The sequence below is a fragment of the Pholcus phalangioides genome, unplaced genomic scaffold (assembly GCF_987345545.1).
Source record: "Pholcus phalangioides strain wild (caught in Gottingen) unplaced genomic scaffold, Ppha-v1.0 ptg000007l_1, whole genome shotgun sequence".
NCBI classification, from domain to species: Eukaryota; Metazoa; Arthropoda; class Arachnida; order Araneae; family Pholcidae; genus Pholcus; species Pholcus phalangioides.
The window spans coordinates 42,547,353-42,571,681 of record NW_028301600.1 but is presented as its reverse complement, the minus strand read 5'-3'; the positions used below and the strand labels follow the sequence as shown (position 1 = coordinate 42,571,681).

General features: G+C 35.9%; 1 protein-coding gene across 2 annotated transcripts; it reads right to left on the bottom strand.

The window, feature by feature from the left end:
- Positions 1–75: 75 nt before the first annotated feature.
- Positions 76–20,129, bottom strand: LOC149085319 (uncharacterized). 2 transcript variants are annotated; one of them, XM_089233261.1, is made up of 5 exons: positions 19,805–20,129; positions 3,376–3,732; positions 2,810–3,169; positions 2,273–2,542; positions 76–430 (listed from the first exon to the last, which is right to left on the bottom strand). In XM_089233261.1, exons 2-5 carry the CDS (start codon positions 3,664–3,666, stop codon positions 341–343), a joined length of 1,011 nt encoding a protein of 336 aa, XP_089089387.1. In that variant the 5' UTR covers positions 3,667–3,732; positions 19,805–20,129; the 3' UTR covers positions 76–340. The 2 variants fall into 2 exon arrangements, with proteins under 2 accessions (XP_089089387.1, XP_089089388.1); XM_089233262.1 differs by lacking the exon at positions 19,805–20,129 and adding an exon at positions 13,768–13,874 and having other exon boundaries at positions 207–430.
- Between the last annotated feature and the right edge of the window lie 4,200 nt (positions 20,130–24,329).

The window sequence follows — 24,329 nt, the reverse complement described above, 5'->3', positions numbered from 1 at the left end:
ATTTGGTGCTATACGGAGGTGGCTTTTTAAGAGAGTTACTTTGGCAACAATAGATATCAAAATCACGTCTTTTTTATATTAGTATCAGTATTTTAATTCTGAGGTGTACAAACACATTCAGAGCCATTTTTGAACTGATATATACATTCGACTAGTCATGAACGGCTCCGATATGGCGAAATCAATAAATGATGAAGTTTGGAAATACAAGAAGCTATTGACGGAACATTATGTCCACACAAAAAAATGGGTACATATACGAACACAAATCAACATCGATGACTTCTTTTTTGTCACGTATTTGGAAAGATCTCATCTTTTCATGAGAAGAGATGTTTGTTTATAAGCGAACATACGACAAGGAAATGACTGTACCAGGTCTAACAGGAATCTCATTCTCATCAGGAATACAGATATCATCGTAGACTTCCTATATTTCGATGAAAAAAGAAACAATCGTGTGTAATTATAATAATGTGATAAAATAAATATGAATTACCAATTTATTTAATAAACATAAGATTTCTAAAACTTCAATACTGTGTGGACCAAGAAAAAGTATCGTTGTAGAGGGATTATCGTTATATCGAGAGGCAGCAGTTTGACATTTAGAGCAGTGGTTCTCAAATTTTTGTCACCCGTGGCTCTCCTGTTCAGTTCATGGTTTATACACGGCTCCCCAGAATAGTTTAGTAGATATTTTCATTTATAAAAGAACCACTTCAAAGTATAAATAGGAACACACATCAATATTTCCAGCTCGTCGCGACTCACTCTTTGAGAAACACTGATTTAGAGTATAGACATTACTAAACAAGACTTGAAAAAAATATCGTGGTAGAGGGATTTATCGTTGTAGCGAGGTTTCACTGCATTAAGTTAATGCTGTACTTTTACAGGGTGACTTAGAAAGAATCATCCGATTTCAAAATCAAATTTTTCAAAATTAAAAACGCAGAATGATAATGTTAATATCTGTATGTCGGAGGGAAAGGGTACCATGATACAAATGTTAAATTTTACAGGATAGCAGGATTGAAGTATTTTTTGTGTTTCTTTATTTAGAGCTTGCTTGCTTATGAATATTTTTCCAATAAATTTTTGTACATTTATTTTTTGGATTATTGACTTTTAAATTATAATACTGTAAGTTTTAGGGTTTATTAAATTTAAAAAATGTTCAAAAGAAACTTATAGATATAGTGCCGTTTACCTCTGACAAATTAAAAAAATTAGTACCTGTGATTTAGAAACTTGGGATATGATTGCGTTATTGATGGAGTATGAGAATTCGAGGGGAAGAGTTTTTTTACGAGAAGCGCTCATGAAAACTGTTTTAGATAGGTTGATAGGCATATGCCAAAATGAGCACCAGTCTGAGATGGAAATAAGATTGCGTTGGAGAATTTCTTGATCGGACTTGTGATTAATTACGCGGTACATTACGCAGTCATCAGCAAAAAATCTGGTGCAGTTGAGGATTTCAAGGAGATTCACGGTACACTCGTGAAATGGTCGTACGTGAAAATCCAAATTTCATCGCTACCTCGGAGATGCTATGTCCCATCTCTCGTGCGCCGACTATAACACCACGTTCAAACTCACTTAAATCTTGATAACCTGCCATTGTAGCAGCAGTAACCGATCTAACAATTATGCCAGACACTTGTTGTGTTATATAGGCGTTGCCGACCGCAGCGCCGTACTCTGATTGGTTCCATATCTCTTAATTTGCATACGCATGCCTGTACCAGTTTTTTTGGCTCTTCAGTTTAGTTACATACGGAGGAGGCAACATGATTTTGGGCTATGTGATGGCAGCGCCGTGTGAATGCATAGGCTCACGGCGGGGGAGGAGCTCTTGATGCATGAGGGACTCTGATGGGGCTTTGCGTACCGATTAACATCGATTGCTTCAAACTAGTAGCGGCCCGGGGCATTGCTCAGCCCTGTCATGAAATTTGAACTATTGCCATGATCGTGCATGCCCCCAGGAAGAGGGGAAGGCTGACAGGGCTCAAGCTTCCGGGGAAGAACTGGAGAATGCCTCCAAGACGTGGAGTAATTCATGATGTTGATATGTCATTATAACGCGTAGGGAACCTTATAAATTATCCTGCCAAAGCAAGTTGACACGTTATTATGAGTAATTTCAGAGGAAAATCATTTTTAGAGTCAATTAATTTTTGGTTCTGTTCAGAATGAAAGAATCGTTCACGCATTTATTAAAACTTGGTGAGTGAAATTTGACAAATTAGGACACGTTCGTTACCTGTCCTTCACCATCTGTCACTGTTACCTTCCAAGCGGAGCTATCGTTTCGCCTAACGTCATCTACTTGGCTGATGACAAAGCAGTTGATGTTCGGTGCGTGAGCGAAGCTAATTACATCGCTGTTTGGATCCAGCCCTAAAGCGTCTTGGTATTTGACTTCGGCTTGTTTTAAAGCTTCAACGAGAGTCATCAGAGGCGATACAGCGACAGTCACATCTGGTATGGAGTTGACAAGATGACCGGAATTAACGTGCACCACTGCATCTAGCTGTTGGAATAGACAGGATAAATACATGGTTGGTTTTTATTTCGGGCAGTTTTAAATTGATATCCAAATCAAATTTCTTTGCTAAATTTTATTTTTTTGTGATTTGACATTCTCTACCATATACTGTTTATTTATTACTTGTATGAACAATTGAAAAACTTGGTAATCAACGACATACTGTATTTATTACTTAGTGTTACAACGTATATTTTTCATCGAAAACCCCTTCTTTAAAACGGGAATGAAATTAGTATTTTAAATACTCACTAGGGGACGAAGTGTTCGGTTAGGATTGAAAAATGGAAAGATGGCTGGTGATGCATGTGAGATTTTCGAGGAGAGAGGTCGACTTGATATTGGTAACGATGATTCTTGGATAATCATGTTATCAATCTGATCTACCGTTGGTATATAGTTGGGTGTATCGAGAGAAATTTTTGATGACGGAATGATGAAAAGAGGAGGTTCTTCATCTAGGATCGGCTTCGACTGCATTTCTGGAAGTAACGCATATGGTGATCCATTGCTGGATGGAGGTTGAACGTGGACCGGTTTCGGAATCGGAACTTCAATTGATGGATTCAACAGTTCTTGTAGAGCAGCTCCTTCTAGCGTATTTAGGAATGCCTGTGAAATTAATCATTTTCTGTTAAAAGAATTAAACGTATCTATCTACATTCAAACCTAAAAACGTATTCATTAACTGTATCGACCACACAAACTTAGTTTTCAAATTTGTTAAAATAATAGTTATTTTTGGATGCTCGTACTTTGAACCAATTCATTAAAAATGTCGTAAATATTCATGTAAAATTGCATATTAAGCAGCTCACCTCTTCAATTTCTTGTCGGCTTCTTATCCTGGAGAGAAGTCGACTGAGAACAGCAAAAGGACTTACTCCTTTTCTAGTCGCAAAAGCTTCCAACATGTCTTGGAGCTCTTGTATGCCAATAAGTGATACAACCTGTTCTAAGGAGCAATGCTCTGGATTACTATATAATAATAAATTATGATTTCCAGGTATATTCCCTCGTTGTAAAACATTCTGCTCATTGTTCAAGGGAAAATGAGGAGCAGTCCTTGCTGCGTGAATGAGCACAAAAACTATAACGACAGAGATCATGATTCCGGCAAGAGACGTCGGCAATCTTTATGCCTCCGCTCTAGTCTATCTGGAAAGCCAAACCACCTGTAACAAAAATAAATTACTGAAAATTAGCATTATAAAAAAATGAATACAGTAATGCTAAAATATTTCCCGTGATTACTTTGGTTGGGCTTCTTTCACACGTCACGAGACACTTCTTATACGGCGAAATTCGAAAGAGTAAATTGTAAGAAAGTTAATTAGTTTTTTAGGGATACCGCAAAAAGTATATAACAGCCTATTTAATTAATTTTTAATAGTAAGACTTCTGGTGCAAGGTAATTTAATCAAATTATTATGAATGGATAAATGAGTATGGTGATACCTCGGCTAACGAAGATAATTCATTCCAGAATCACATTCGTTAGCCAAAACACAATTTCTCATAGGTTTCTATGGAGAATCGTTTAATTCGTTCCAGGTACACTACTGCCTAAAACTGTTGTAGCTATGTTTTTTAAAACAGAAAGGGGCGCTATAGAAAAGACAAAATGGATCGAAGGCTAAAATGGCAGCTTCAAAATTGGGAAAAATGATAATTTACAGGATGATGATATGCTGCAGACCCCCTTTTATTTTACACTATGTACACAACCAACACAAGTTTTGGTCTGCTAAAAGCTGGTGTTTATACAACCCAGTAGAGTTCATAGGTGTCCCCATTTATTTGAGATTTATTCAGCTCATTGGTATGTCTGATACATGCAGATGGAAAAAATAAGCTCAGAATGCTCAGTATGATCGAGAAACTATCTATTCTTAGAATAAGACAACCATAAGTATTCTTTATGGGCATTGTATAATATTTTATCATGTGTATATATTGTTTATAATTTGTGTTAATTGCATTTTTAATTGGGTTGCTGTATTTTTGAAATTTATGACATCCATATTTTTATGGGCATCTTTTTATCAGCCACCTCGTTGGGCATTTTGCCTGTTGTGGCGTTGTATTTGTATAAGAGTCTTGCACTAAAAGAACGCGTTCTCTCAAAGCACATAACAAGCATTACAGAGAAACAAAAAACTTCACGTCAGGTTTCACTACACGTATACGCACATTCCCGCATGTACCGATTCGTTGGGGTTTCCGCGGGGGGGGGGGGGTGCATGTGTGGTGTAGCAGTAGTAGGTAGGGCCTCCAAAAAATGGCTCGGGGATCCATGATGTTCTTAAGTCAGCCACCTCGTTGGGCAATTTGCCTGTTGTGGCGTTGTATTTGTATTAACATAGGCACCTTTTTTTCAATGCATTTTCTATAGCCGAACCTTTTATTTTAAATGAAACCATTCATAAACTTTCAGAAAGTTAAGTGGAGGTACATCTGGAAAAAGATTCCAAGGTGAACATGAGTGACTCGGACTTTGGTGACAGTAATTCTCTGAGAGATGATGATTGGCACTAAAATTCAGCTCACGACGCAGCTGTTCAATATGTAGCGCGTGTATCAATATGAACGAAAATCTTCGTTAGCCGAAAAATTCGTAAGCCGAGGATTCGTTAGCTGAGGTACCACTGTAACTTTAAGGTAATCTAGCTCAATACTCTAGTTCAATTTAAAATCGAAAAAAAAAATGAACGATGGACTTCAGCTCAGTTTTTAATAGAGTGGGTGTGAGTAGTTTTCATAAATTAGGAGGAAAAGTGTCCCTTCAGAAAGGTTTCACTTTGTTAAAAGATTGGCGTTATCAATATCGCAATAAAGCGTAGTGCAGAGTCGTCTAAAACTCATTATCACCGGGGCCCCCAGTGGCGTATTTACAGGAGGGTTTAAGGTTTTGGAGACCATACCTACAGAGGGACATAGAATTGGTTGAAGGGGTGTAGAGAAGAGCTACGCGTGTCCTTGTTGGCACACGGGGCTTGAGTTATGAAGAGAGACTTCATTTTTTGAATATGTTTACATTGGATGAACGCAGGGGTCGAGGAGATGTGATTGAAGTGTTCAAAATTTTCAATGGGATGGATAGGATGGACCATGAACTTTTAGTATACCGCCAATCGACTGCTTTTACAAGGGGACACCAGTATCGATTGGTGAGGGACAATGCAAGGTTATGGTGTCGCAGGGAATTTTTCTTTAATAGGGTTGTTAATAAATGGAATAGCTTACCCCCGGAGGTAGTAAATTGTAACGCAATTGACACGTTTAAAAAGAAATACGATAAACATGTTGGGGTAAATCGAGAAGCTATCCATACTTAGAATAAGACAACCATAAGTATTCTTTATGGGCATTATATAATATTTTATCATGTGTATATATTGTTTATAATTTGTGTTAATTGCATTTTTAATTGGGTTGCAGTTTCTTTTTTTAAATATATGACATCCATATTTCTATGGGCATCTTTATCAGCCACCTGGTTGGGCATTGTATTTGTATTTAACGAGTCCGGGACAGCAAGTTCAGAGGGGTGGCAAATTTGAGGAATGATTGGCCAAGAAATGAGAGAAGAGCGGTAAAATTTGTATATCTCTCCCTCAGTAAATCTACCTCTGCCCATACAGCTTGGGGTTATAGGTCAGTGAGTGACCCAGAAGAAAGTGACCCAGAGAGTTTGCAAGCATGTGAGTGAGCAAAAGAGTGACGTAGGGTGTGAGCAAACATGTGAATGACCAAAAGAATGACCTAGAGTGCGTGCAAGCATGTGAATGACCAAAAGAATGACCTAGAGCATGTGTAAAGGTGTAAATGTCAAAAGAGTGGCCCAGCAAGGAACTATGTCAGTGAGCAATCAATAGAGTGACCTAGAGCATGTTCAAGCATGTGAATTACTAAAAGAGTGACTTTAAAGAGTGTGTGAGCATGGGAGTGACCAAAAGAGTAACTCAGAAACACAAATGTACTTGCAGGAGTGGATGGAGTCCAAGTGGATTGAAGCACATATAGGGTGGCGAATTCATGAAAGAGTAGTCAAGAAAATTAGACTAGAATGGGAGAAGGGCGGCAAAACCGTAAATGCGCCTCTGCAAGGGCCCCTTTATACAACCGAAGCCCCGATTATACCAAAACCGACTAGATAGGCCTGGTAATATTTAGGTGGCATTGTTTATAACTATGTGCTAAGACGGATCTGCAATGCCGGACTCAACTAGGTACGATTGAGTGCGATCGCAACCGCCCGCAAAATATTAAGCTCCGTAAAACTGATTGTATTTGTATTTGTGATTGTATTTTGACTAACTGCTCAACAAAGCCACAACTGGAAATTCTATCGATCTGTAGGTGAAAAATGCGTCTCACCTTACGGTGCGAACATGGTGTACGCTGGTTTCCGATTCTGCAGATCCGCGCCGTTACGGTTTGGTTAAAAACTTGAATATCAGGTTTTTGAACCAATCCGTAACGGTGCGAACTTGCAGAATAAGAAACCAGTGTTCGCTATGTCAGCACCCCTTATTAACAGACATACTTATACGAGTAAACCCGTGCCCCCCCCCTTCCCCACGAACGGAACCTGGACTTTTGACACTACCCCAGACTAAGATTTTCAGATGGCTCCTTAAATTGATTCTTAAGAAAGTTTATAGTTTAACGAAACTTGAAAATTTATAAGATCAGTCAGTAGGCTCTTGGCTAGAGCTCCATAAGCTCTCGAAAAAAAAGCAAGATTCTCTGGGGGAGGGCTACCAGGAAATATGATACGTTAGGCATTTCGTTACACGTGGCAATGTTTCACAATGTGTGCGTCGCGGCTCCTTGGGGCGTCACTAACATTTGTCAGGAGTGTCGTGCCGAGCTGGAGATATTGATTTGAGTACCTATTTATGCTTTGAAGTGGTGTGTGTGTGAAAATTATCTGCTAAACTGTTCTAAGACGCCGCAGATGAACTTTGAATTGCGCAAGGGAGCCATGGGTGACAAAAGTTTGAGGCCCATGTGCCATATGATCTCGTTAGCATGAGACTCCCTATATGCCGATGCGTTAAAATGGCCCTGCCTGCTGGAACAACCCCTCCCTATTCTAAAAGGCTTTTTGATAGACCGGAGAGCCAAGAGGTAAAAATGAGTTAATCTTTGGGCCAATAGGTTAAAACCCTTATCATATTTATCGTGGGGGGAAGCGGCATACTTGTTAATATTGAGGGGAGCCGCAAAACTGTTTTCGCACCTCCCCGTTAAATGACTTGTTCCGGCTCTGCGGTTCTGTTGTAGTACGATGACTTTTAATAGACTCTCAATTAAGTTGATCCCGCTTATAATGTTCCTGCTTATAACGTCTTCCCGCTTAGTACGACTTATTTTCGTGGTCTCAACCCTGATTGGATTGGATTTTGGATTTATTGGCGCAAGGACCAATTTGGTCAAACTGCGCCAAAACAAATGATTAAATAAAAATAAGAAAAATTGTCCTTTTGTCATGTCAAAAAAAAAAAAAAAAAAACTGCGCATGTTAAAAAGCAACGTGAAACGTAAAACAATGACATGAATTGTAAAAAACTATAATTTGTTATAAAAACCAATGGCTTTAATGGATTTAAAAATGCGAGATGCATCGCAATGGTCAGATAAAATGTCACGAAGTGCAAGATGCGAAGATGACCAAAAGTGGTCGTAAAATGATGTCGATGTTGTCTCAACCCTAAGTAATTCTCATTAAGATTTCCCGTTTGAAGCGTTTTCCCTCTTACAACGTTTTTCCATGATGGTTTTTTGAAAAACGTTATAAGCGGGATCCACTGTATTTAGATTTATTTTTATAGACATATGAAGAATGTTTAACCCTTTCTGCGGCACGGCAGATATCACTAAACGCCATATCTTTTTAATAAAGTAGATTTTTTTTCCGATTTTCAGCGGGTGCAAACTAAAAGGTATAGGGATAAATAGGTCTTCCATTGAGAAATAAACTTTACAAAATATTTCAGTTTGTCAGTGCTGATATAAGTAACTTTTAAGGAGGCGAGATATCTCGTCAAAGCCGCTTAAAGAGTTTATACGGATTTGCCCTTCATGACATAAAAAAAAAGTCTACATTTATACGTTGGATTCGACTTTATATAAATTCCATATTTTCATATTTTTTCATCGATTTTGGCAGAAAACTTGAGATGGCGTGACATTTCATTCAATCGCCAACACCGAAAGAAACTGAATAAATGGCATCATACCGTGATACAGAAATTCATAAAGAAAAACCATCCAGACCTCTTCAAGTATTTCGTGATGAGTTTTGGCGAAGGCAAAACTTTAATATAACTTTACATTCGAATACTTTATTTGCATTGGTGACATCAAGGAACCGATATGACAGAAAACACTCGGTTGCATTCTGATATCTCTTTTCTGTAGTTTTTCATTTTTAAGCGAAAGAAAATCCATTTTTTTTCTCCAAAATAAAAATTCTCCCATATACTAATATCATTTTAGATAAACATTTTTACAATTTTCAAACAGAATAAAAGTCATTTGCATAAAATCACGCGTATGTTAATTCAAAGTAGACCAAATTTTTAGTTATAAGTGGATTGAGAATGGAAAAAAAGGACTTGAATTTAATTCTTTAAATTCGGTTGTAATTTACAGATTATTCTTTTTATGGGGAACCAGAAGTGAAATTAGTTGAGATATAATACCCATATACAATCGATCCCCTGTTTAAGAGCTTAATTCGTTCTTGACGTCCGTTTGAACTACCGAAATCATTATAATCAAATCATTTAAAAAGTCTTGTATCAGTAACACGATGGACGAAACTGAAGATATGAAAATATGCGAATTTTTCCCTTCTAAAATGCGCCGTTTTTTACAATTAGGTTTATACACGGGTTTTCAATTCATTGTGATTTTGGTGGTCCTGAAGTGAGGGGGTCAGCTTATATACGAGTATATACGGTGTACTACAAGTGGTTATAGCTGTTTTTTTTTTTAAATTTTAAATTTAGGAAAACTTCATTACAAAAACGACATTTTCCAGAGTTTTTTCTTTGTTTAGATAAATAAAATTGGTTTTCAGTTTCATTTTGTAGGCCTACAGACCACGTGTTCTCCCTCTCCACTATGTATGTCAATTAACGATAATCTGTTCAACCGAGACCTGAAAATATTACTCGAATGATTATAAATATAGAGAAAATTTATAAAATTTTTATCTCTCAAATTACTTTTACATAAAAAAAATGTAATATTCATTTTAATAGATGAAATATGTTATCCAGAAGTGTGTGTGTGTGTGTTTTGATCCATCAAATTTAATTAGTCTGTACAAATCATTTCTATCTGCATCATACATTACTCACAAATTCCTGTGGATTTTCTCTTTTAAACCATCACATATTATGTACCAAAATTAAGGCTCATTATAATCAATAAGATTCTCTTGGACCAAAGGGACATCCTGAGTTTGAATATCACCTTGACGTTTCTCCAATCATCAAGAGATACTGATACTTCAAACTCACGATAGTCTCTCAACTCAAGAGAATTTTATTAATTACGACAGCCGAAAAGACCTAATTGGCTGCTAATTATTTTTTCTCATTTCGCAATAATGTATTTTAATATAGACTGATCTGTGGATTCGAGATTAGGAATCAACGTTTCTCTTGGTTTTTCCTAAATCCCGTTATTACGTGATTTAAAGCGATCCATACAACAAAAATGTAATTGAAAAAGAATTTGTCCTCTTCCAAAAACCCAATATAAACCAAATGTCTGTGGGAGGGGGGAGGTATTGCCTATAGCATCGGTTTATATTTTCCTGTTCTGTGGAACTCTAGGATTCCATGAGAGCCTTTTTTTAAAGGGTTCCACGCAATTAAAAGCTGTAAAATTTTTCACTGGGATGTTGCAATAAAAATATCATTAGATGACCATCCTTCTTTAACCATCAAGAGTTCCGTGAGACCAAAAACGTTGGGAACATTTGGCCTGTAGCACTTTCAGGCTCAGACAGCATTACGGGACTCCGAATAGAATGATGTTCTGAGGCCTTTTACGCGACTGAAACCGCAAGACTATTAATTCGCAAACTTTTTTAAAAAATCGCACTGCTGCATCTCATCATCTGCCCCCTCCCCCCTTAGTGCACCTGAAACCTCTGGACCGTGTGCGTCATTCATATAAAAGGCATAAAAATTATATTTTATTCCATCAATTTCATCGTTTATCAACAGATTTCGAATGATATTGTAAGCCTGTAATGTTTTTTATTATTCAGAATTGAATACAAAAGCAGATGCTGTATTAGTTCCTAATCTTGAAAAAATGTGGAAATCACTTTTTTTTATATAAGTTTGTTTCTTTATATGTTTGATAAAATCGGATAATTTTTTGAAATTGTAATATTAGTTAATTCACGAAAATTAATTTTTGTATTTCTAAATGTTTGTGAATTTTCTTGTACTATCATTTTATTATATTATATTATTTTATTAGGAGTTTTTACATTAAAACGCTATAGAAACTTGGGGGGTGGGGATTTCAAAAGGCTAGCGGTACGGGGGTTGCTTAGCTTTAGGAATTTCCCTTCAGTTTCTTATTCAGTTTATTGTTGAAATTACCTGTTTAATTTGAATTTTTTCTCAATAATTCCAAGTTTGATTCAGATATGTCACTAGCAAAATGTCTTTTTGCTCCTGAATTCCTGGCTAATTTTTAGTCATCCTTTTCTTTATTCCACGGTTTACTAATCTTTTCCAGAATATAACATGTAGCCTACATTGTAACATTAAAAAATTACAATAATTAAAATCTCTTTTTCTTTTTTTTGTAGCTCTCTAAGGAGCAATGATTTCGTTACGAGTTCCACACACTGGCTTTTTTTCTTTCCGCTGCAGCTAGTGTTTTACCAGATTTTTGGATTACCTCATTATTCCTAAAAATAATACAAACGTTTGTGTGTATATACACGGTAATATACTTCTCCACAGATGAAATTTTTTCAAGCTGGGTGCTGAGTTTTCAGTTTATTGGCTGGTAAAATGTATTCGAAATGTTTGTTCCATGTTTCGCTAGCATTATTGTTCGTTTATTTTGGATTATCAATCCATCATGGGTGGAGGTACGGGGAGGGGGCAATGTCCCCCCAAAGCGTCAATGAAGGAGCCGGTATATGCATACAGTAAATATGAATTGGCATCATCGTGCCCCCCCCCCCCGGCTTTCATGTCTATTTTCGCCTATGATATCAATGTGGCTTATTAAAATTTTTCACCATGTCCAAATGAGGTTCATATACGTGTTCATTTTTGAAAAAAAAACAATTGTGGTTGACTTACGAATGCGGACATCGGTGAAGGAGTCGAGAATAAAGATACACATATATTGGATCTCCTGATCAAGAGGACAAAAACGAATCTACGTAATAAAGCAACAGAGAGGGGTCTCTGTTCCAACGCTTGCAGAGGCTACGGACATGTTTGAAAAAAATTAAGGTCGTTGATGCTCAAAAATTGCATTCTTTAAATCAACTTGGACATTTTTTTGTCCAATGTTTAAGAGTATTGAAAAGAAAACATAAGAAAGTTATATATACACAAATTTATAAATGAAATAGTTTTTGCGGTCATTTACGTTTTATACAAACACTAGTTGCAACAATAAGGAAACTTAATTTTTTTTGTGAAAATGCTAACCTATCTTGGTGAATTGGATAATTCCACCTATTTACTGTCCACCAGTGCTTTGAATTACCCAAGTTCAACTGTATCTTGTTCATCATCACTAGTTCTATCTTGTTTTCTTTCCGGGATTGAAACATTAGGTACAGCAATACTTTCTGTGGTGTAATAATTTGTTTTCTATTTTCAAGGTTCCGGGACATGAATGAAAACTTTGCTTGTTTCTATTGGATTGCTGAACTCTAAAAAGAAACATCGTGTTTTTTTTTTTTTTTAATTTCAGTAATTAAGACTTTAGTGAGAAAACAGATATTTTCTGGATATTATGCCGAGGTGAACTCGGAAAAAAAAGTCATCTAGTCTCGGACCCAGGCTTTCTTGCAAACCGGGCAAGCATGCTACCATTTATACCACTGGAGACACGATCCTAGCTTCCTTGTTTCACGCACTGCGGAGTGAGGCGCTGAAGTAGAGGAAGCAGTAGCTTCTGTTAACTTCAGCAAATGACCCCTAGGTGGGACGGTAGAGACAGATAGACGACTTTTTTCTCAGCCCAATATAACCAGAAAATATCTGTTTCCTTGATATATTCGGCTGAGAAAAAAGCCGTCTATATCTCTAAGGCTTTAGTGATTGAAGTCAAATCCTGAAATTTAATCGAAACCTGAAAAGTGCCATGAAAAAACTATAAATACCATACGTGTATGATCTCTGATTAACGTGGTGCTAAAGTTAATTCGCACTTCAACGAGATTTAAGTATTTTCTCTTTATATTTAATTAATCTGCATAACTAAAGTCATTGAGAAGAGATTAGACGGAATTTTCGCTGCAATTAACGAAGGAAGACCTGTGGAATTTCTCCTCATTTAAAGGAACATTTTTACTTGTATTTCCTTACAGATAGATTACATTAAAATTTCATGCTCAAGTAATTCTGCCGTTATTGCAAATAACTTCACTGACCTTAAAGTAGTTTTAATTAAAAGATACATGTGCATATTTACAAAATACGCAATTCTTGGATATCATATCTTAATTTAGAAATGTTTCAAGTCACCATATACGCGGCTCAAATTACAATTTTATTTGCTTTTATTTAGCTTTTTTAATTCCTAACCTAATAAAGATAATAAATTCTGATGTGTAGGTGACATCTTCTCAAATTTTTAGAATGGTTTTTATGGGAAGCGAACAGAGATGTAGATATTACAGCACGGTATATTTAAAATTTAAAAAAAAATCTTTACACACAAATTGAAACCAAACCGATTATATTTATATATTATTTCAGTATCTGATATTTTTTTGTAGCAGAGTGAGCATTTTATCCACAGTTAAAAGCCGAATCTGAGCGGTCAAGAATCTGATATTACATTACACATGAAATACATCCAAAAGAGTTTTATAGATAGAATCAATTTTCGATAGAAATCAAGGCACTATTTAAAGATAGATATGCGAAATATGAAAGGTTTTATCTTTTAAAAGAAAGAGACAGTGGTGTACTTGCCCGACGATTGAAAGCTCTGATTATCCATAAACACGTTGAAGTGAAATTTTTCCAAATAAACATTTGTTTTTTTGGGGGAAGAAGTTGATTTCGGATGAAACTTTACTTGTAGGAAACGAGAAGAGAAGAGAGACATTGCATTATCTTTACAAAACTACACTATAAAGTAAACTTGATAAAATACTTTTCTCTCATCGTCAAGGACTTTTTTTGTTGTTAAGTTGATAATTTGTGGATAAAATTCTCTCTTCTTTCTTTTACACATTTCGTCGTGCTGTTTTCTTTTCTATCGGATATACATATTTTTTTCTCTCCTCCATCAGGAACTAATTTCTTATAAATCTCTCGTTATCTCAAAACATCATAAAACAGACATCACAAAAATGTCTGTCAATCTATTAATACGAATTGCCGACGGTTAATAGAAAAAATGAAAGTGATATATTTATAGTCATAAACACACAGGGCCCGGATGCCATTTGCATTTTCAATACTTTTCACTTTTCAGGAATTTTTTCAGGTTTTAGGGTATTTTTTGGCATTTTTAGGATATTTTCTCACATTAGAAATTTTTTTACAAAACAAAAAGTAGGTTAAAATTCTTTTCAAACAAAAAAAAAGCATTACTTTCATCACTCAACTTGTATTTTTCTTTGTAGATGACAAACAAGGTTTAGAATCAATTCCAGGTAAATTTAGTATTTAATAAAAATTCCAAGAGCTGGCCACACTTAGCCAAACAATAAATGGAAATGAATTCAAAAAATTCTGATTCTATTGCTGCATGCAGTAAGATTTCGTAGTTTTTTGCCTTGGGGAATATTGAAGAATTGATGACGACATAAGATCAGTCTTCAGCATTGTGGTTTCCACCATTCAGTCCTTGCAGAAAAGTGAGTAGCTTGTTGATGCTATCGATAAAATTTTCGATAAATTAAAATAAAATTAATCGATAAAATATAAGTCAGTGTTCTAAAAGTGGGGAATGCCAATTTTCTGTCATGAAATTTGAAAAAATAATGGGGAAAAAAGCAGACTTATTGCCTGTAGAAAAATGTTTGATGTCTTTACGGGAACGTCTAAAACTTTTGAAATTGAAGGGAAATTTACACTGTGAGTAGATCAGATCCCCTCCCCCAATAACATCTGTTATACAGTATCTATTAATTTTGTCTTTTTCCAAAATTTCTATTTTGTCTTTAAATATCTTATCCCACTCATAAATTATGAATTGTTTATTTAAAAAATTCCACTAACAATTTTTGATAAAATCTAATGTTGAGAATGAATGTGATGTAAGAACTGTTTTCTTTGACCTCCAGTCGATATAATGACTGGTTCAGTTTCTAAAGAAATTTGTTTTGTTACCTTAACTGCATTTTTTGTCATTTGTGGGGAATGTTTCTTTTAGTTTTTAAGGCATTTTTTCGAGTTTTTTTGTCATTTTATATGCTCATGTTTCAGGATTTTTTAGGTCAGCAACATCCGGGCCTCGGTCATAAATGAGACTATATTTTGAAAAAAATTTTCCGTCTCATGGCACACCTAGAAATATATCATTACAATATGGATACTGTACAATCATCACGATCCCCACGAGAGGGGCTGACAGGGCCCGGAACAATTAGCATCATTTTTGTTTTTCCATGCTATAAATTCACAATAGAGGGGCCCGCCAAAGATTCCAGCTTAGGAACTCTACTCCAGGGTGTGGGGGGAGGGGCATGACAGTTATGTATCGTAACTTATAACATGACGGAAATTCTCACTTTTTTGCGTTTACACCTTTGGGATTTATACATAGCACAGAATTTTAATTCCCGTGACGTCTATAGCCGATCTAGGCATTATAAATTATTGTAGTTGAGGAGATCGCTGGTTAATATCGTAAGAACAAATACTGTAGTATTACACAGCGTATTTAGTTCAATCGAGCCCTCTTATAACGAAGTGTCGGATATAACGATTTTTTCCACTCATATGAACTTGCAACATCAAAATTATTAAAAATATCATTAATTACCACTTTTTTTCTCATTAATGTTGGAAATAGCGAAATTTTTAGCAAAAATCGACACATTTGCTTCTTTTAATTACATAAATTACAATTCGAAATTAAGGCTCCAATGAAAATCCGAGTCGAATACCATTCCAAATTCCATTTGAATAAAAAGTATAAACCGATTGAAACCTCAGAATTTTTCTCATTGATTTATTTATACGCATCTTAACAGGCAAGCATTGCCTAATTAGAAATGGATCATCTGTTTATGTAGTGGGATTGCTACACGTATTTACCTTAAAATGCGATTTGAATAAATAGAAAAAGGCGCAAGTCTAAGACATTTTCGATTTGGTCACAGTTTACACCAGTTTCCCAACCTTTTTTCCCCCATCGCCCCCTTCAGATATTTTTGTCTCCCATCTCTCTCTCGCCCCCTTTTTCAGAATTTTTTTTCTCTTCATTTAGATTGCGCCCCCAACGCAATAAATACAAATACAAATACAACGCCACAACAGACAAAATGCCCAACGAGGTGGCTGAATCTAACCCATAGGATCCTATGCAATACCAGTAACTTCTACCGCCCCCCCCGGAACATTCTATCGCCCCCAGAGGGCGTTAACGTCCACGTTGTGAATCACTGGTTTACTCTGTCATTTTAAAACTGAATGAATGAATGAACGTGAGAACTTTGCCACTGGACTTATCCCGTTGCCGAGATCTCTTCCAGCCCAGCTCTGTGGCAGAGTCTGGAACAAGTCATTTTAAAACTGCAGCCAAAATATAATCGAATCGCTGATGGGGATCCCGAATAAACCGACAAGTAGGCTTGTCAGAATCCCCGAAGCTACTGTAAATCGTAATTTGCTTTAGGATTAAAACGTGATTTGAAAACGAGAATTTTTTGGATAATACCATTAAAAAAATTTCATGTTCAGCCAAAAACGATTCTAAACTGTTGAAAATATGAGGGATTTGCACATGGACCCGAAGTGATCTTGAAGGAAAAATTCATTCTGTAAAAAATTATTGCAAAAAAAAAAAAAGGATTTTCGGTTTGACATCTAATCATTATGCTGCCAGCGATTGGCAGCATAATGATAAATAGAAAAAGTGAAAGTATTGCTTTCAAAATGTTAGAAAATACTTCTGATGGTTAGGGGAGAGGCAGATATATTTATCAAAATTGAACGAATTAAGAAATTTTTGTGATATCTAAACCAGCGTGTGATTTTTGAAGCTCAAAAATGGAGAGTGCTGTCAAAGTTTGAATTCGCCTAAATTCGAGAATATCGTCGATTTAAACGCGGCGCATTTATAGATAGGTCATATGGTGATATAAAATAAATAAGAAACCTTTTACTCATTAAGGGGGGTCTGATACCGTTTAACGTGGTCGAAAAGCCTTAAAAACTATGCTCTATAGTAGAATATCATTAAAATTACAATTTAACCATTGATTTCAATTTTTTTACACATATTTTCGATGATATGTTAATACAATATTTCACATATTTCCACTAATTTTTTTTTGCAAATTTCCAATTATCATGACAAAAAAAATGTACTAATTAACACCTTGCGCGCATGATAAAATAGCATGACATCAATATAATTGAATAAAAATTGGTTCTCAAAATAAAGAAAACTGTTCAGTTCATAAAATAAGACATGAGATTGATATTTCATTGACTCAATCAAGATTAAACTTAACATTGAAATTTTTAAAAGTTAAAAAAAAATAATTTTTTTATTAATCAAGAATGAATGATTTATGAATTTTTGAAATATACATTTATGAATAGGTCTCAAATATTTTGCTTCATTTCATGAACTGAACAGTTTCCTCAATTTTGAATCAATTTTTACTCAATGTCATACTATTTTATTATGAGCACGTTTTTGATGAAATATTGAAAAATATATACTTTTTTCTCGATATTTGAAAATTTTCACACACAAAAAAAAGTATCAGGGATATGTGAAACATTTTTTGGCATGACATAGCATATACCAGTGTTTCTCAAAGTGCGTGTCGCGGCTCCTAGGAGCGTCGCCAACCTTTGTTCGGGGCGTCGCGGTGAGCTGGAAATATTGATTTGTGAGACTATTTATGCTTTGAAGTGGTTATTTTATAAGTGAAAATATATTTCTCAAACTATTATGGGGAACCACAGATGAACCATGAATTGGGCAAGGGAACCGAAGGTGAGAAAAGGTTGATAACCACTGGCATATACAATCAAACAATCAAGAAAATACAGTAAAACCTCGTTAATTCGTTACTAGCGTTATCGAGAAATTATGACGGCGTAAGCGGAGTGACGATTTAAACGAAGTGCTATCAGTTCTAATGTGCAATATTATGAAAATCGTATAATTTTAGAGCAATTTAAAATTTATTACAACATACATTAAAATTACAATAATTAACAAAATTTTTAGATTACAAAAGAAAAAAATCGATTCTTTCTTTTTTAAAACTTTTTTTGAGCTTTTAGTATTTTACTTATTATGGTAAAATACACTGGGGGACATTTATCAGTAATTCATGATACAAATACAAACTAAACTCAAACATGGGATCTAATTTTGACTTGAGGGGGGATGCTGAGCAGGGCAAAGCAGACACTAGAAGTCCTCAACTTGGGAAAAAATGTCTGGTTTTTCAACAAAGATATTTTGTTCAAATTTGAAGCCCTAAATTAGTGAGGATACAAGCAGAAATTACGACCTGTTCGAACGGTCCCTAACGTTTTAAGAACTTGTTTTTTTTAGTCGGCAAATAAACTTCCTCTGTGTAACTTTCGTCACTTGAGCTGTTCCGTTTTGGTGCAGAAGGCTTTTATGGTCGCTTTTGAGCATATGATAATGCTGATAAATTCTTTCTTTAAAGGGAGAGAAATAGAAATCACCTATTTCTCTCTCTCAAACTTTTTCATTGTGACGAGTTAACCGAAATTAGCGACGAGTAAACGAGGGTTTAATGACATTGTTATCTATGAAAGCTACAAGTGTCCGAAAAAAAAAAATAACGACTTAACCCAGGGCCGGACTTTAGCAGGCGCGAAGGGTGCGACCGCACCGGGCCGCAAAACAGGATAAAAATGCTTTGCTTGCATTTTGACTTTAACGTTCTTCACGTTTGCCTTAGCGTTAATAAAAAGCAAATAGCTTAGAATTCTGTTCAAGACCCACGGTTCCCATAAGGGTGGTGCTGACAGTAGTACACCAGCCCGGGATGATTCTCATCATTTTTTGTTTTTTGATACTATAAATTCACTACGGTGGGGCCCACCAAAGATAATAGCCAAGGGGCTCTTTGGGCTATGCCAAGACCTTTAAAATTCAGGCACCGAACCCTCTGGCCCTAGGGTTTTGTAGAACTCCTCCAACCAAGAATAATGGACATCAATGGAGGTGCATCCGGAGTGCTGGACCAGATAGGGGGGGGGGGGGTGATGCTAAATTCTCCTTTTAAAATTATTCAAAATTGCACGAGGGAGGCATAATGCATGCTTGATGGCGGAAAGAGTATCTTGTTGCGGCCCTGGGTAGATAATCGGTTGTGTAGCCCCGACAGTCCACCCCCAACCTTTAAGTGTCTAGGGGCACACTTGCAATTTTTTAGGTGAACAGCACTATAACATCCAAATTTATTGTCGAATGGTTTTTTATGACCATGAAATAGGAGTTTGATATTCATTCTCAGGTGCCAAAGTAAACCTGGCGTGCACCAGGGTGTTCATGTGGACACTGGGGAATCAGGAAACTCCGTTTTCGAGGGCCACCAAGCTGTTTTTGCACCGGGCCGCTTCATACTTAAGCCCGTCTCTGACTTAACCGGAGTGATGACCTACCGAAGTTTTATGCTCTATGTGTACCAAATTAGAAGAACGTCAATGATCAAATGATCAAAAGTAGAGCATAATTTTTTAGGGTTTTTTGACCATGTTAAAAGTTATCAGACCTCCCTCAATAAGATATATTGTACATCTACAAATAAATTTAACTGAATGAATGTTGTCTTACCTCAGAAATAGGACCTCGCACTTCTTCTCTTTGAAATTTTCTTTTTTGGTGTTTCTTTATTTCTTTTTTTTTCCAACCGCCGGGAATGATACTTGACTTGTTTTGATTATTTTATCTTTGTGTATTTGTTTACGATGTGGTATATATAATTTCAAGTTGAAGGCGAGGAGAAGAAACACGAAAAGAACAGCGCGGGAATTTTAAAGAGTAAAAGTTGTGCGGATATGAATGAATCGAGAGAGGAAGGACTTCAATGATGATGCTGTTGTTGAGATTGCGAGATGTTTTCTGTGCGAGTGGGATGTTCAGATGATGGCTTTAAGGTCTAGCTCTCTCTCTCTCTCTCCTATATATTTGCTATTCCACTTTAGCGAGGGGGTGCGGCTTAAAAACTGTGGCGCCTGCTCGGTTTGAACCCGGAGGAGTTTCCCGCCGAACATTGGTTTTCCATCAACGTGAAAAAAAGTGGCACTGCAATAGCCACTCTAAATTTTATCAGCGATAATCTAATGCTGGTGTATTTTATAGTACAATATTTTAATTTTTCTTATGAATGAAATGGTTGGCACGTGTTTCTATAATAATTTTTTTTTTCAATCTGTGTAGTAAACATGCTAAATATTTATGAGACTGGGACTAGAAGAATGTGACCGAATTGTCATTTTTTTTTTTAAATTCTATCTAAACGTAGGTAATTGATGGTGGTTTATAACAAAATTAAGATTTTTATACTTGTATTGTAGGCCAAGACTTTCATTGAAATGTTTTCAAAAACATTTGTTTTTCATCATTATTATTTATTTATTTATTTATCATGAACTTAAATTTTTTTTTCATTTTCTTGAAAATAAAATTTTAAATTTTAATATTATTGAATTGGTAATTAAATGTATATACGCGGATCACTCTAAAAACTCTGAAAGTTTTTAGGGGGCCAGCTATTAGATTTTGGCATGAAGACGTAAAATGGTTTTATTCTCTTCACATCTGAGCCAAAACTGAGTAAAAAAAAATTTTTTTTTTGCTTAATTTGCGTTTATGTCAAAATGTCTTTTAAAAAAATTAATTAGTTAATTTTGAGGTACAGATTGTGTTCACCAGGTCTTAACTGAAAAAAAAAAGCATTTAAAACGAGATGTACCTCTGGAGCGAAGAGGGTATGCGTGTAGGAATATGTTTTGTAAGATTCTAGAAACTTTTGTCGTTCTAAATGATTGCATACTTAAGAGAGAAAGAAAGGAATTTCACCTGAGGCAATATAGGTGGAGCCAATTAAGCCGGAAAAAGTTGGTTTCAGTACTGCATGTTTACGAATCAAGATTTTCTATAATTTCAAACGGGACTTGCATGGGCAGCATGCCTAATAAAAATTTAGTGAAATTTTTTTTCGACATTGTACCTGATAGAGGAATGTGTGCAGCTGGTGCCATCTATTTCAACATGAGTGTGGAAGATAAGACACACTCAAGATGACGCATTGTACGAGCAATGCCGGAAAAAATGCAATTTGTGTCTGTTTTTATTAACCCCTTCACGTGAAAGCTTTTGGCAACAAATTTGGATTATCTATTATACGAATCGGCAATAAATCTGGTATAACCTTGGTTTTAATGTAACTGCACGTTAGAAAAATTAAAAAGAAGGGGGAAAAGTAGAAGAAAAAAGGAAGAAATAATAGAAAAGAAAAAACACAGTATAATAGATAAGTAAATAACAGATATAGATATTTCCTTTATTTAAGATTTTTAAACATAGTTATAAAACATTTAGGGGCTAAGCTTGTGAGCCCACAAATGTTATGTAAATAAGAGAGTATACAGTAGATTTCTCTTCTCACCCTCCGCGTTCTCTTTCAATCTTGCATGTACATAGTAGAAAGATACATTACATGGGGGAAAAAAATCACTTACAGAAGTATAGAAAAAACGGGAAAAGAAAAAAACTTTGTTTCATAGTGTTACAATAAAGCTTCGCGATGGTGAGGAGTCAGGAAATAAAACATAGAGAACTGGATTGAATTTATTCCACTGGCATTTGGAAGAAATATTTCGTCCGTGATCGTAAAGTGGTTAATGAAAATCGAAATGAATTCAATCGAAGGAAATGAAAAAATTTCTTCCAAGAGATACGGCATTGGATCATTTGCAGTGCAAACCATTTTGCATCAACATTTCAATGTAAGGAAAGTTGCAAATCATTAATTTCCGTGCATGTCCTGACAGAAGCACAGAAATGACTTGCCAAGACTGGTTCCAGTTTATGTAAGAGAAATTCCACAAAGGAAATGAAAACTTTGTTTCTAACATTGTCACTGGCGATGAAATTCCAATTTTCGCATATGATCAGAAATGTCAGCAAACTAAACAGCAATCGAAAATACATGTCTATAAAGAATGAACAATATCCTGCCAAAGTGACAATCTGAAATTACTGTGAGGAAAATTATTGTTATTTTTTTTCTTTAAAAATTTTAGACCAGTGACTGCAGTCTCACTCGAGAAGCACCGTACTGTTATCTAAAAATGGTAGTGTAAAGTTTGCTAGCCAAACGTATTGAATCAAAATTCATGAGCAACGACCAAAATTAATCTTAAGTTGAGAGTTTTTTTGCATCATGGCTATATATACGGTACCAAAGTTCCAAACTTTTCTAAGAACTTTCGACTTTTCATCCATTTCAAGCATTCAATTGTTGCCTCTCCCACTCTACAGTATAGATCTGGTTCTGTTTGACTTTCTTTGCTCTCTCGATTCAAGAGGAGACCCCTCATGGTGATGTGCAGATCTAAAAGCCGTAGATAATGAGAGGAATGACATTTTTTGAACAGTATGTTAGGTGAGGAATTTCAGATACTGGGTAACTCTATGTAGGGTGATTCAAAACTCAACGTACAAACTTTTAGGGGAGGTAAGAAACGCAAAAACAAAACAGAATCACACAGGAATGTATGACCGGAAACCCCAACCCGTTCAGCTGGAGGATAAACGCAGAAATGACAAGCCAATAATGGATGGAGAAACTCTTTGTTTAACGATACTTTACACGAAGACATAGTACGTGTACACGTCAAGTTTCACAAGTGCTCAAAGTTCTCACTATGTACGTCACAAGAATCTCCGTCGCAGCTGCAAAGGGCCGCGAAACGCCGGGTATTTTTGGAAGGGTTCGAGACAATCAATGCGTCGCTGTTGAGAAGCGTTCACAACTGCGGATGGTAAGAACTTTGAGCACTTGTCGTGAAACTTGACGTGTACACGTACTGTCCTCGTGTAAAGTATCGCTAAATAAAGAGTTTTTTCACCCATTATTGGCTTGTCATTTCATCATCTTCGTTTATGCTCCAGCTGATCAGGTTGGGGGTTTCCGGTCATTCATTCCTGTGTGATTATGTTTTGTTTTTGTGTTTTCTACCTCCTCTAAAAGTTTTTATGTTGAGTTTTGAATCACCCTGTATATGATAAAATCGGTTACTAAGATTTTCAAAGTTGGGTATTTGAAATGGTAAGCAATAAGTAAGTAGTTCCAATCAAGTAAGAGACCCTATAATGTTATAGAGACGGCCCATATAGTGATTCTGGTGTATGCTCAAACTTTTGAAGTACCACATGATGCTATTCCTTGAGTATAACTTGAAAGGGGTGGTTGATTGAGGAGACTCTCAATTCTTCGAGAGATTGAACTATTATATTGAACATAACCATTAAGTACTCTTGGATGCTTCAGTGAGCACCGTGGTGATAGTGAGCAGCAGGTTGATGATATCTCCACAGTCGATTTGTTACTATTCTATTCTTCAAGTTGTGTTGAAATAGTTTAGAAATTGCTGCCTAGAAATACTCGTAAGTAGAGGATGTTTATCAGTAGGTGCTTCTTGTTCTTCTAAACCACCCACAGCTTCAGTTTATTGCTTTTTGTGGCAATGTATTGTCAATGTAAGGCATTGCAAAGGAATTAACTATTTACAGTCAAACCTCGTTAGTGCGTCACCCGGTTAACACGTCACTCCGCTTACCGGGTCACTTTTTGGAAGTCCCAATTGTCCTCAGGCAGGAATTGGCACAGCTATGGCTTACTCCGTTTAACGAGTCACTCCGCTTACCAAGTCATATTTTTGCTCTCCCAAGAGTGACTCATTAACGAGGTTTGACTGTATTCCTTTTACTTTATTTTACACTATATTCATTCAAGTATTTCAAAACATATGTCTTGGTTTTAACGGCGTAATCACGTGATTTTATGAATGTCATTTTAACTGAGTTTGACCATATGCTCATGTATGAAAGCAGAAAAATTTTATTAGTAGAAAAGTTTAATTTTTTCTTCATTTTTTTCTTTATTGTTCAAGAGCGTCAATAAAATAATTATTTTCTGTCGAATGGAACTTCACCGTTCGGTTCCTTGAATTTGCTTCTCATTTTTCTGGCAATCTGGGAAGCAGAGCAATTCCTTTGTCACACTGGCTGGCATCCCAAATCTGATCCTATTTCTGAAACAAGTTGATAAAGAATGGGAGGCAGCAACTGC

Coding starts and splice junctions, on each gene's coding strand:
- LOC149085319 (XM_089233261.1), bottom strand. CDS start 3,666: ATGATCTCTGTCGTTATAGTTTTTGTGCTCATTCACGCAGCAAGGACT. Junction 3,170..3,375: donor GCCGACAAGAAATTGAAGAG/GTGAGCTGCTTA, acceptor TTAATTTCACAG/GCATTCCTAAATACGCTAGA. Junction 431..2,272: donor TGACAGATGGTGAAGGACAG/GTAACGAACGTG, acceptor ATCGAAATATAG/GAAGTCTACGATGATATCTG.